This window comes from Sebastes umbrosus, chromosome 11, assembly GCF_015220745.1.
Source record: "Sebastes umbrosus isolate fSebUmb1 chromosome 11, fSebUmb1.pri, whole genome shotgun sequence".
Lineage (NCBI taxonomy): Eukaryota > Metazoa > Chordata > Actinopteri > Perciformes > Sebastidae > Sebastes > Sebastes umbrosus.
The window spans coordinates 15,184,244-15,197,307 of NC_051279.1; the positions used below are offsets into that span (position 1 = coordinate 15,184,244).

Here is a 13,064-nt window from a genome sequence, read left to right on the forward strand (position 1 = left end):
GAGGATAAGAAAGTTTTGAGTGATCTGGAGAGAGGAACATCAACAACACACACTGTGATTTCCTCTCTCTCTACCTGTTTGCTAAGCGCCCTCCTCTTCTCCTCTCCCTTCTCCTCGTTGGTGCTTATCTCCCTCTCGAACTGAGCCTTGAGCGCCTGCAGGGTGACCTCCAGCCTCAGCCTCGAGTTCTCCGCTTCCGTCAGCTCCTCCTCCAGCTCCTGCGACTGAACTCGAAGGTTCTGGGCTTCTGTTTCTAAAGACCTGCGAGTGCGCTCCAGCTCATGGACCTGACGCAAGAGCAGATAAAAGGCGGTGACTCACTGAGGAATCAGACAGAGAAATAACCAACGGAGTCCCAAGAGGAAGATTCTTACGCTCTTGCCGACGTCGTCCTGCTGGTTTACAAGCTGTTCCATTTCCAGACGGAGCTGCTTGTTGGACCTCTCTAGCTCTTCCCTTTGGTCCTGAGCCTCCTACACACAGAAACACAAGAAGAAGATTAATCACCACAATCACAGACGCATAAAAATCCTTGTACTGTCTGCTGTCAATTAGTTTACCTGCAGTGCTCTGGAAAGAGCCAGATATCTCGTCTCCTTCTCTCGGCTGTCTGCTTCTGCTCTGTCCCTTTCCTCTGCCAGCCGAGCACTCACCGCCTTCTCCTCTGCCAGACACTGACGGGGTGACGGAGACAAAGTTAGACAACAAGGGAAGACATTTCAGGAGTATTTTTGCATGGAAGAAAACTGATTAGGCTCTGACCTGGTCAAACTTCTTCTGCCTCTTCTCCAGGGCCGTGCAGTTCTGTCTCTCTCTCTGCAGGGCGAGGGTCATGTCCTCTATCTCCTCCCTCAGTCGCTCCCTCTGCCTCTCCACCCTTTCCTTCTCCTCCTCCCTCTGACGCTCCCGCTGGACGGCACTGTCCAGCTCTCTCTGGAGTTTCCTGCGCGTCTCTTCTCCGGTCTCCACCGCAGTGTTCACCTCCTCTGACTGCTTACGAAGCTCTGCCAACTGAAGCAGAGAGGGGTTCATAATTTATAACAACCATGAGTTTTATATCTTTGGATATTGTGAATTATTAGGGGATGTTATAAACAATTTGAAATATAAGAAATCTTTTACACCATGGTCTGGAATAACATAAATGAATTGACTGACATCTATTTTCAGATGAAGCAGCAGTTACAGAGCTAAACAAAGCCCACGTGGGTCTCTTGACTTACCTGCTGGGTATGAGTCTGAATCTGCCGGGTCAACTCTTTGGCTCTCTCCTCCTCCTCCTCAAGTCTTTCCATCAGTCCGTTCTTCTCCTCCTCCAGCGCTCGCACCCTCGAGCCCAGAGCCATCTTTTGACGAGTTTCATCCTGCAGCAGCTCCTGAGAGAGAAGAAAAAACGAGAGGGTCAACCAGAGCCCGGCGACAAGCCTGTGCATGTGTGGGTGTACTAAAAAACGTTCTCTTAAGTGGCTGTAGTCTAATATCACACCTGACCTAACCCTGGTGTCTGTGTGCGTTTCACTTTGTTACCTTTGCATCGTGCAGCTGGCTCTCCAGGCCGCTGACCTCTTTAGTGAGACGAAGGGATTTGGTGTCAGAGGAGGACACGCTGCCGGAGAGAGTCTCAATCTCAACCTGAAAAAGACAGAGTGGGGATAAAGGTACAGAACTAATACAAGAGGATCTCTTCACTGCAGAACTACAGTCTGATTTTGTGACGTTCAAAACATACAAAGCAACACCTATTTGAACACAAAAAAACTAAACATATAAATTGAAGGTTTAATATCAGTGCGTTTGGATCCATTTGCACCTGTAGCTTGTGCACCCGCTCCTCCCTGTCCTCCCTCTCTCGGTCAGCCTGAGCCAGTCGGGCACCGAGCTCCTGCAGCTGACCCTCGGCCCTCTTGCGGCCTCTCTCGCTCTCCGTGCGGCCCGCTTGGAGGCTCTTGAGCTCGGAACTCAAATTCTGCCTCTCCTCCTCCAGCACTGTCTTGGTCTTCTCCAGGGACTGACGTGCCTGAAAGAGAACACGGACACGACACCTGATGAGCGACATGTTTACACGTGCATGTGCTTTTGAATTTGCATCTATGTCCCGCTTACTCTCTTGCTATTGTCCAGCTGTTCCTGGAGGTTGTCTATGGCAGCGCTGTGTTTGACTCTGAGCTCTGATAGCTGGACCTCGTGGCGGCGAGTCTCCTCTTCAACACACCGCTGGAGGTCATTTAACTCCGCCTCCCGACGAGACCTGTGTAGGCGGAAGAGGAAATGGGTCAAAGGGGTCTAATTCTTTCCCTTTTATTATATTTTCTTTTTCAATCCTGATCTGACAACAGAAACACAAAAAGTGAACAATCAAAGCCTAAATTTATGATAATTTATTATCATTTACCTTAGCTCCTGCTGCGCAGCTGTGGTGTCCAGAGTGTCCTCCAGCTCAGTTCTCAAAGCCTCCAGCTCCTCCCCCAGGTCTCTCCTCTGTTTCTCCGCCCTTTCCCTCATCCCTCGCTCATTCTCCACTTCCTCCTTCAGCTCAGACACCTGGGACATGGCCTCCCTCAGCGCCCTCTGAGCTTCCGCACGGCGCGCTCCTTCCTCCTCCAACCTAACAGAAACAGACAAAGACAGATGGATTAAGGGGAGGCGATGTCGTGTGAAAGATCTATGACTTTATTTGTGTTACTGCGTCTATCACATGTCGTCCTGTGTCTCACCGGCCCTGCAGGGTGGTGATTTCCTTCTCCTTCTGAGATAAGCTGCCCCTCAGCTCGCCGGACAGCATGCCCAGGTCCGACAGCTGCTCCTGGGCCTCCACTGAGTCGTTCTCCATCCTCCTCCTCCACTTCTCCTGCTCTAGGCGACCTTGCTCCTCACGCTTCAGGCGCTCTGCACAAGGTTGTAGATGTGACAGATTATAGATCGCAGTATTGAACAGTAACAGACAAAGTTGGTTAACAAGGATACCACCAGTCTCCAGTCAACTACTAATGAACTATGACTGTGAATGACAAGGTTGGGAGGTTGCTTTGTATTCACAAGTAGGGTGCTAAAATCCTCTAGCTATAGCTAAAAAGATGGTGATAATTATTTTAGTTTAATACTGAGATCATATTTTTTACAATTATTCATTCATTTTCAGAAGAAAATTGTGTCATTCAGTGACATAAGGACATTTACCCTCTAGGTCAGCGATGACAGCCTCCTGTTTGTTCTTGAGTTTGTTCAGACTTTTGGATTTCTCCTCTTCCTCAGTGAGCTGATCGGTCACCTCGCTCAGACGCTCCTCAAACTGTTTCTTCTCCTGCTCAGAGAAACAACAACAACATTGCATTGGATCATGAAACGTGTACAAATATGTGAACAATGATGCACAAAGCGTTATAATGTGATGCCCACCTTGCTGAGTCGGTCTCTCTGCTCCACCGCAGTCAGCAGGTCGGTTTCCAGACTCTTCACTTTGGTCTCCAAGGTAACCTTCTCCAGCAGGAGGCGCTGTCGGGCACTTTCCTCCTCCTCTAACTGCTCCTCCAGGTCCTGGCAAGGAGAGGACACAATTTAAGTAACAGGGAATGGAAAAAAACTAAACTAACGTCAATTTGAATGTAATGTTACAGATTTTATTCTGTTTTTATGATTAAGCAAATCTGGCAGAAAGAACAGATGACTCAGTCAGTATTGGTTTTTGTTTACATATTTTTAGAGTTCATCTCCTAACCTGAATATTCTGCTGCATCCTCTTCTTCTCATTGGTCAACTGACTGCCTCTCTCCTCCTCTTCCTCCAATCGACTCTCCAGCTCTCCCAGCACCTCCTCCAGCTCCTGTTTCCGACTGGCCAACCTGGCCCTCATCTCCTCTGCCTCCGCAAACAGCTCCGCCTCCGCCTGCAGCTGGTCGGCCAGCACTGACTTCTCCTCTACCAGCTAGAATGGGACAAAGAGAGGAGGAGGAGGAGGACGAGTGGTGAGAGAGGCACTGATTCATAGCAGAGGGATTTCAGTGTAGGGGGAACCGGCGGCAGAACAAGATGGAGGTTTTGTTTACCTGGGCATGTTTCCTGTCCAGCTCTGTGTAGTCCATCTCAGCTCGGGTGAGATTGTCCTTGGCCTTCGTGAGCTCGGCCTCCCGTACCTGGATCTCCTCGTCTTGCCGGGTGACCTGCAGCAGGGGCTTCACCTGGTTGGCACAGAACAAGGGTCAGAGGTCAATGTGAGGGATGCCCTTATTTCTGCATCCCTTTTGGTTTTATTTTTATTTCCCTCATCAAAGATCTAAAGTCATTGTGTGAATTTCACAACATATTTCAATTGCGAGGTTCTAATACCTAGTTGAGTTTTCTTTAGTTCATAATTTTGTTTGTGTGCTGGGATGTGAGATATTTTCCTTCCTGCACAAACTAGTAATTATATTTTTCTGTCTTTATTTTTATTGTCACATTTCAGCACAACTTTTTAATCAATGCTAGTTTGATTAACTAGTAGAAAGAAACTAAATCAGAGTAAATAAAAAGTTAAATAAACTGAAACATTTCAGCTGTGTCAGAGATCACTTGCAGGTGTGAATATTGTTTATTTCACGTCTGTGTTGTAATGTAGTTGCGTGCTCACTACCTTGGTGAACAGCCGCCACCACTGCCAGTTCCTGAGTTTGAGGTAAGCAGCACAGTTCCTCTGCATCACCCTCATGGCGCTCAGCTGCTGCTGCTTCTTCAGGAAGGCTCTGAGAAGTAAAAAAAGATAATCGCAGGTAATCTCTGAAATGATTCAAGGTGGTGGATCATTCTTTCAGACACAGAAACTAAATCAGGTATTAGCACTTCTTTACCCAAAACTAATGACAACCCAAAACTTTAAGCATTAAATAAAATGTTTACTCTTTTTTCCTGCTAGACTATAGCATAAAATAACATCTGCTGGCATTTGGTAGGGTCGTTCACCAACATCAACAACTTAATGATTACTTTGACAGGTGCCGAGATTTGGCTGAACTCCCTTTTTGACCAATGCTCACACTACACCTTCCAAATACCTGCTCACTGATGGGGCAGCACTAAAACTGAGCGACTGGTAAAAAGCGAATGAGGAAATTTAATTAGTCAAAGCCATCACTAGGGACACTTAGACCCCCTTTACACCTGGCTTTAAAATGCGTCTTGTATCCACAGTGTATCTAGGTATGATTTACCATGATTAGATTTAAACCTGGTATTAATATGTGTCTCCAGTGTCCACATTGAGATCCGATTGCTCTCTCTGAAAGGGCTGAGCAGAAGCTTCCTGAGGCTGCATTATGCACAGGCTTGCAGCCGGGCACTGCCGGAGAGACGGTGTGTAATGGGCGGACACAAAAACGCTGAATTTTTGGGGGAGGGAGCCCGCAAAGAGGAATGAGGAGAGGAGACGCTGAGCGCAGACAGAGCAATGGCGGTGATCTCTCTGGTCACAGCGGTCCAGTGATTAGAGGAGTGCCCTGCAGGTTGAGCTCGGCCGAAGCCTTGAATATTCACTGCTGATTACTACCGAAGCTCTGGAGCCCAAAAAATGGTACTGCGGACAGACCAAGCCTTACGTATTTCCACGTTCCACAATTGTTGCATGTGGATTGAAAACGCATTTGCATTTACACTTGTGTTCAATGTGGTCACAATGCCTCAATGCATTTTGGGTGCATTTACACCTGTACTTTCATGCGGTCAATCTCTATCCAATTGCAATCCGATCACCCAAAACGCATCTTAATGCCCGGTATAAAGGGGGTCTCAGTTTTAATTTGCATTTTAATGATTTAATGCATTATGTAAAGCACTCTGAATTGCCTTTGTGCATGAAATGTGCTGTACAAATAAACTTACCTCTAATTAGTTAGCCTCCATTGTAAAAATATAACTTTATTATTTATGTCATTTGCAGGCCAAATACCTGTCAATGCTGACACTATTCCGGAGTCACTGATAGGGGCTGGCAAAAGATTAAATATTAATGCTCCTTTAAGGGCGAAATACAAAACTGCGACCTAAACAGCAGCAAGCAAATACTCCTTACAGAGAAACCCCACCAGCGTAAGATGTTTGTCTTCTCCTACCCCTTTAGTTTCATTTAGTAAGAAAGTGACTGTTGACTGACTGATGATTTGAGTTAAATCAAGTCAATTTATATGTAACAAATGTTTAAAAATGACCAACAGGAACAATAATTCAGTATCTATCATATCTCTCTCTATCTCTGCTAATGTTTTCTCTTAGGTAATGCTCTTACTTGCGTGCGAGGTAGCCTCTGGAGGCGCTCTGGAAGCGTATGATGGTGTCGGTGATCTTTAGGTCTCTTTCTTCTTCCAGGTGACCCAGGACTCCAGCTCTGAAGAAGACTTTACTCTGACCCACTCTGAACAGGTTGTGATCCAGCTCCAAAGCTCTGATCTGAACGAGGAAACAGTTGTTGGAGATTTCCACCATTTGAATCATTAAACGGTATGTCAGCTACTGAAAAATGACTCACCATGAGTTCTGATGCCTGTTTGCCATCCATGAAGGTGCGAGGAATAGCATTCGGAGTCAGGATCTCATATCTGCAGGACAAATGTGATTTTGTAAGTGAGTGTTTGAGCAAGAGACACAAGAGTGAGGATGTGTAAAAAAGGGTCATTAGCAGGAGCCAGAGAAAGTGCTAGATGAAGCATTTAGTGTGTGTTGGTGTCTATTGTCTCTTCTGTGATACAAAAATACAATCACACACCTCTGTCTGAACTCCTGGAATGGGATGCGGTTAGGGAAGCCTTGTCTGCAGATACGGATCCCCTCCAGGACTCCATTACACCTCAGCTGGTCCAAAACCAGGTTGGGGGACAGCTTACCGGCCTGACAACAAGCAGACAAGAGAAAGTAAAGAGTGAAAAGAATGGAAAGTTGCAGACATTTTCCTCCAGCTTTCTTGTCTGTTTTGATGTAAAACAGTGTCCACATCCCCTTTCCCCCTCATCCAGTCCCCCCCATCTTACCCTCTTCTCGTGGTTGGGGATGATGCAGCGCAGGAAGTTGGGGTTGGTGTTCCTCAGCGTGGCCATCAGCTTTGTGAGCGACTCCTTGTAAAGCTGACCGACGGTCCTGAACATTCCCTTCTTTGTCTTCAGCCCCGCCGCGCCGAAATTGACCGGCCCGCTGTTCTCTCCGGTCGACACCTGGTCCAGACCTATGATTCTGTCCACTGGACGAAAACACATGGAGCAGGGCATCAGTTTCAGCAGCAATTATCGGTTTAGTGGAGTGAAAAGAGTGTTTGGCATGGTGATGTCTGTGTGAATGTTATGATTTCACACCTGCTTACACATCTGCTATCAAGTCTCTGGACAGATGATATTAGATGGTAGATAATGGAGGAGTTCATTAGAGATGCAATGATATGGTTTCAAAGCCAATACCAACAACATATATTTGCTCACCCATATCGGCCAGTAAGATACACAGACACTGTCTTAGTACGGTGCATGTGCTTAACACCTTTTCTGGCTTAACCTGTTCGTATTGAACATGTCTCGACAGGTATGTCTGCAGGTTTAGAACATGATGATTTATTCTGTTCCTGATTAAGAGATATACTCTTAGAAAAATGGCATGAAATTGCCAATTCCACAATCAGCCAAATATCTACATTAATAATATTATTAGACCAATACTGTGGTTGCTACTTAAATGTTAGTACTGTATGCCCATATGTTGCATCTCCAGAGCTCATTCAGGATCACATTTCTGCCTGGTCGGTTTTCATAAAACCACTCCAGTGACAGTTGTTTGTGGCAGTATTGTGCAGCACAACTCTTACATGATCCTGAATGTGGTTTTTGTGACTACTAGCGAGCATGCTGCTACCTTGACACTGTCGAACATCTACACAACCAAGGTGGGTTACTTCTTCATAAATGGAAAAAGCTACATCACACAAGCACAGCGCTGTCACTAAAAGCCAAAACTTGGTGAAAGAGCGAAGAGAGAACAACTGAGCAAACAGCACAGCGACTATATGAGAAAAGAATTAACAACATGTAACAGTTCACTACAGCACAAATGTAAACTAAAAGGGCACACTACAATCAAACAGCGGGAAGACAAAAAACAAAGGAGTAATGTAAGCAGAGGTGGGAGTGAGGAATGTGAGTGTGACACACAGAGGAGGAGCGAAACCTACTGTCGGAGCCATTAGCCTGCATTGTGGCATACGAGTCAAAGAAGTACACACGAGGAAGAGTTTGAATATCTGATGCAGGAAGAAAGAAGGAAGGTACAGGGAGAATGAAAAAAGGGAAGGAAAAATGGAGCCCAAGCAAGCACCGAATCGGTGGAGAGGGAAGTGAAAAGAACAGAAGGAAAAAAGACAAGAGCAAGCGAACACAGGAAAGAACAAGAAGGAACAAGAACAGAGAGATGAGCAGAAAGTGAGAGACAGCAGATAGTTGCATGATAGAGAAAGAGAGGAGAGAGAAATACAGTAAAGTTAGTACATTTTACACCAGAAACTTCAATATTTATACTTGAAGGGTACACTACTGATGATGTATCCTGTGCCCAATTGTCCTGAAATGTCACAACCCAGGCAACCCTCCCACAAACTCTGAGAACCCCCACCTGTCAATTGTCAACCACTCTAAACAACAAGGTGAATTTGGTGGAAGTGCTCACCACCTATTGGCACAAGGGACAGAATTTAACACCATGTCCTGTGTTTTTTGATTCTGACAAGCTTGAAAAAAATACAGCGCATGAAAATGTTTTTGTTTTTCAGTTAAAAGTAAAAAATGTTTAGGGCTGTCAAAGTTAACGTGATAATAACGCATTGGATGTAGTGGACTCAGTTTTAAAGCTAGAGTGATGATACTGGAGCCCTACGAAACTAGAAAGGAATCCATTGGTACAATGTCATACTAGCTTGTTAAGAAGGAGGGTACCCACGAGTCTCCCCTTTACAGACATGCCCACTTTATAATCACATGCAGTTTGGGGCAAGTAATAGTCAAGTCAGCACACTGACACACTGACAGCTGTTGTTGCCTGTTGGGCTTGAGTCTGTCATGTTATGATTTGAGCATATTTTTATGCTAAATGCAGTACCTGTGAGGGTTTCTAGACAATATTTGTCATTGTTTTGTGTTGTTAATTGATTTTCAATAATAAATATATACATACATTTGCATAAAGCGAGCATATTTGTCCACTCCTGTGTTGATAAGAGTATAAAATACTTGACGAATCTCCCAACGTGAGAATAAATTAGTCTCACCCTCTTTCCAAAGCTCTGAGACAAAATTATCAGACGACTGGTGGAGAAGAGACGCCACGTTGTCGTTCAGAGGATCCATGTTCTTCACTAACCAGTCATGTGCCTTGTAGTCCACCTGAGAAACATTACAGAGGGAAGGGGACATCTTTCAGTTGGTTCCTTTGAATGGGAAAGATGGCAGACATGGAGAGATGTGAAGGAATGATGGGATACCTTGCCAGCATAGTGAATGATGGAGAAGTCGGCTTCCCCGCGTGGCTGCTTTGGTTTGAAGAACTTTGGATGGGTGCCCTGCTCAGTGGACAGCTTCTCCACAAATGAGCGGTCTGTCGCCCGCGGAAACCAGCACTCTTCATCCAGCAGGGCCAGAACGCCAGGCGGGTGGGCCTAACAGAGACAGGGAAAAACAACATTTATTGTGAGTGAAATTTTGAATTTATAATTCAAGATGACAAGGAATCAAAGCAGAGTGTTTGTCTGCATGTTTTCTATTTATGTTCTTTTATTCTATTCATCTGTGGGTGTGTTTGAGTGTGGTGAAGTGATGAGGTCCTATGGGCCACAGGTTGAACCTGCAACCTGAACTTCATCATGGTATTTTCATACAATAACCAAACAATGCACACTATTTATAAGCTAAGTAAAAAGGGCTATCAGCATCTATATCCTCATCATTTCACAAGTAATAATGTGTGCTGTGTTTTTTTGTGTATGTACCGGTCTCTCGATGAGGTCGATGCAGGGCTGTAAGTCGAGGCCAAAGTCGATGAAGTTCCACTCGATGCCCTCCCGCTGGTACTCCTCCTGCTCCAGGATGAACATGGTGTGGTTGAAGAGCTGCTGCAGCTTCTCGTTGGTGTAGTTGATACACAGCTGCTCGAAGGAGTTGAGCTGCAGAGGAGAGATTAAGGAAAGCAAACGAAGACTCAATGATTAATTAATCTTGTAATGTTAACTATGGAAGAACACGCTTGTATGCCTAACGTTTGTGATTTGTATTACACGGATTATAACCCACACCACTACATGCTTATAACAAGGGCTGCAACTAACCATTATTTTCATTGTTGATTATTTTCTCGATTAATCGATTAGTTTGGTCTATAAAAAGTCAGAAAATGGTGATGTCCTCAAATGTCTTGTTTTGTCCACAACTCAAAGATATTCAATTTACTATCGTAGATGAGTCAAAAAACAGAAAATATTCACATTTAAGAAGCTGGAATCTGAGAATTTTGACTTTTTTTCTTAAAAAATGACTCAAACCGATTAATCGGTTATCAAAATAGTTGATGATTCATTTAATAGTTCTAGCTCTAATTATAACGCAGGCAATATAAATTGTAACCAGTCTTTAAAAAAGTAGAACTAAAGGAAATTGCTCAGTCATGCTTAAAAAATTAAATATCCTTCATCACAAAAGTTTCAGAACAAATGCTGGGGTAAGAAAAAACCCCACTATCACCTCTTATGTTAAACTACCTACCGCAAACAAACACACCATCATTACATGAACAAACCTGGAAGATCTCAAATCCAGCGATATCGAGGATGCCTATGAAGGACGCTCCCTGTCTCTGCCGGCGGTCCAGAGCTCTGTTGATCCTGTGGACCAGCCATCTGAACAAACGCTCATATGTGGCCTTCGCCAGGGCCTCCACAGCAAAATCAGCCTAGAGGAAGAAGGAGATGCCGTTATATACACTCCACAGATACAAATGACGGTTCATCTGTATGAGCGCAAACGTCTAAGCACATGAATCTTACCTGTTCTTTCGTCTGTGCCTTCTGCACGTACTCTCGACCCACTTTGATTCTGGGGGTGAGGATGGCCCGAGTGAACTCCAGCACGTTGATTCCCAGCAGGTGGGACACTTTCTGAGCAGATGTGTTGTCAGGCATCGAGGCCTGGTCCTGGTTCTTCTCCTTCATGAAGGAAATGTTCCCAAACTGGAGCACAGCGGAGATCACCTTAAGCATGGCTGAGGAGAGGTGAGACAGGGAGAGGGAAGGTGATTTATAGCAAGGACCAAATGTGAACAAAGCAAACTACTTTCTCTCTTTTCGATCATCTTGTCTCTTACATAATGACTCCTCTGCGTTGAAGCCCATTATAGCCATGGAGTCCATGGTCTGGGTGAAGTTGTCTGAGTCGCTCTGACCAGGAACGGGGATGGAGCCTCCACTGAGGAAGCGGTACTCATCAGCAGTTCCTAAGAGCAGGTCCGCTAGGGATGGGAATAAAAAAGGTGCAACAGAGAAATAGATGTAAGTAGAAAAGACATGGATTACTGCAGGAAGTAGATACATTTTCACCAAAATAACATACAGTATGTTCTGTATAGCAGCATTTCATTATCACACTTTGATCACCTTTTGTCTCGTCTGAAGTGCCACACAACAACTGGTAAAAGATGTGGAACGTCCTCTCATCTTTGGCCTGACGGGTGGCCCGGGACTTTTCAAGGAGGTCTGGATTTATATGGTCATGGATGTATATACATCTGTAAACCTTTAAAGATGCTTTTTTGCCGAATGAACAACCTACATCGAGCACTCCCATAAACATGAAGTTTCAGAAAGCACCTTAGGCCATCAAAAATAAACAAAGCGTAAATGGACAAAGTCTCTATGCTGTAAATGAGGCAGCTTATTTAGAGAGCAAGAGTGCATTAACAAAAACTTTAAAGATCTGTAAAAGGATACAGGTCTCGATGTTGGCACCAACAATGTACCCCGCCACATCAAAATTAATGCGGATGAATTTACCCTGAAGAAGAAGAAGAAAAAGTGGTTTTATGTTTCAGTTGATTTCTATATTAATTGAACTATCATACTGATGATACTGACGACATATTCAGGAGGTAATAAACATTATCTGTTTGTATAATACATCTCGTCTGCTCTCACAAATCTAGAGGAGTTGTCGTTCTTGACAGTCTTTGCGTTGCCGAAGGCCTCCAATATGGGGTTGGCCTGCAGCAGCTGTCTCTCCAGCTCGCCCTGAGACACACAGAAGACGTCAGATTAGATTTGCAGCACAACAAAGACAACAGCTTCGACAAAAGACTTCTACACGGCCTATCTACTAAAATGCACCATCTAATCTTGCTTTCTTTGGAGTAACTACTGATCTGTTATGTAAAGCAAAACAAAAAGCATGACTCACCCTTGAAGAGCAGTGACACAAAATGGTGCATTTTAGGGCCCAAAATAGCATCTACAAACACACACCGTCCCCAGACCCAGGAACAAATGATTCTCAACGTCATTAAAAGTAATGGGCCTTCATTAGTTTAGCAATCGATGATGAGGGCAGCAACACGGCAGCATATTGCTGCCACAGCAGAAAAAGAAAAACGGATCAGTATCACGTTATAACAATGTCTTTCACATTATAAGAATATTTTCATGTTATTATGACCTGAACCGAATGCTATGAAGATTTGACCGTTGCCATGGTTTTCGACCTACAAATCATTATTCGAATGCTTTGTTTTTAAATTTTTTTATATACAGTATAAGTATGTAATAATAATGTATATGTCGCCAATGTCTCCCTGATTTGTGTGCCTTAGGGTGTTGTCTGTGTTTTATTTATTTATTCATGTATTTTTTTTTTTTCTTTTCTTTTCCTCTCACTACTTATGTTTTTTGTATTTGCTTGTCTCCATTTTTGTTTGTCCTTAGTTCCTAGTATTGTTTGTTTTTGTTGATATATATATAAAAATGAGGCATGATACACACCCCACAGAAGTCTGTATCACTGACATGTCTGTATCACTGACATGCTTCTTAA

General features: G+C 44.3%; 1 protein-coding gene across 6 annotated transcripts in view; it reads right to left on the minus strand.

The window, feature by feature from the left end:
• The window catches only part of myh14 (myosin, heavy chain 14, non-muscle), a 35,303-nt gene that overhangs the window by 8,473 nt on the left and 13,766 nt on the right, over positions 1 to 13,064 (minus strand). For 5 of the 6 annotated variants that reach the window (XM_037785096.1, XM_037785095.1, XM_037785094.1 and 2 more), the window contains 29 exons: positions 12,176 to 12,268; positions 11,972 to 12,035; positions 11,639 to 11,737; positions 11,350 to 11,493; positions 11,033 to 11,247; positions 10,786 to 10,938; positions 9,983 to 10,156; positions 9,479 to 9,652; positions 9,266 to 9,380; positions 8,177 to 8,245; positions 6,993 to 7,198; positions 6,731 to 6,852; positions 6,494 to 6,563; positions 6,254 to 6,414; positions 4,610 to 4,718; positions 4,044 to 4,175; positions 3,716 to 3,922; positions 3,397 to 3,534; positions 3,178 to 3,301; positions 2,715 to 2,886; positions 2,393 to 2,605; positions 2,104 to 2,248; positions 1,811 to 2,017; positions 1,528 to 1,632; positions 1,224 to 1,376; positions 763 to 1,011; positions 561 to 674; positions 375 to 473; positions 75 to 287 (listed from right to left, as the gene is read on the minus strand). In XM_037785096.1, coding sequence (XP_037641024.1) covers positions 75 to 287; positions 375 to 473; positions 561 to 674; positions 763 to 1,011; positions 1,224 to 1,376; positions 1,528 to 1,632; positions 1,811 to 2,017; positions 2,104 to 2,248; positions 2,393 to 2,605; positions 2,715 to 2,886; positions 3,178 to 3,301; positions 3,397 to 3,534; positions 3,716 to 3,922; positions 4,044 to 4,175; positions 4,610 to 4,718; positions 6,254 to 6,414; positions 6,494 to 6,563; positions 6,731 to 6,852; positions 6,993 to 7,198; positions 8,177 to 8,245; positions 9,266 to 9,380; positions 9,479 to 9,652; positions 9,983 to 10,156; positions 10,786 to 10,938; positions 11,033 to 11,247; positions 11,350 to 11,493; positions 11,639 to 11,737; positions 11,972 to 12,035; positions 12,176 to 12,268 — 4,239 coding nt within the window. The remainder of the gene's footprint in view (positions 1 to 74; positions 288 to 374; positions 474 to 560; positions 675 to 762; positions 1,012 to 1,223; positions 1,377 to 1,527; positions 1,633 to 1,810; positions 2,018 to 2,103; positions 2,249 to 2,392; positions 2,606 to 2,714; positions 2,887 to 3,177; positions 3,302 to 3,396; positions 3,535 to 3,715; positions 3,923 to 4,043; positions 4,176 to 4,609; positions 4,719 to 6,253; positions 6,415 to 6,493; positions 6,564 to 6,730; positions 6,853 to 6,992; positions 7,199 to 8,176; positions 8,246 to 9,265; positions 9,381 to 9,478; positions 9,653 to 9,982; positions 10,157 to 10,785; positions 10,939 to 11,032; positions 11,248 to 11,349; positions 11,494 to 11,638; positions 11,738 to 11,971; positions 12,036 to 12,175; positions 12,269 to 13,064) is intronic. The other variant, XM_037785099.1, reaches the window with a different exon arrangement.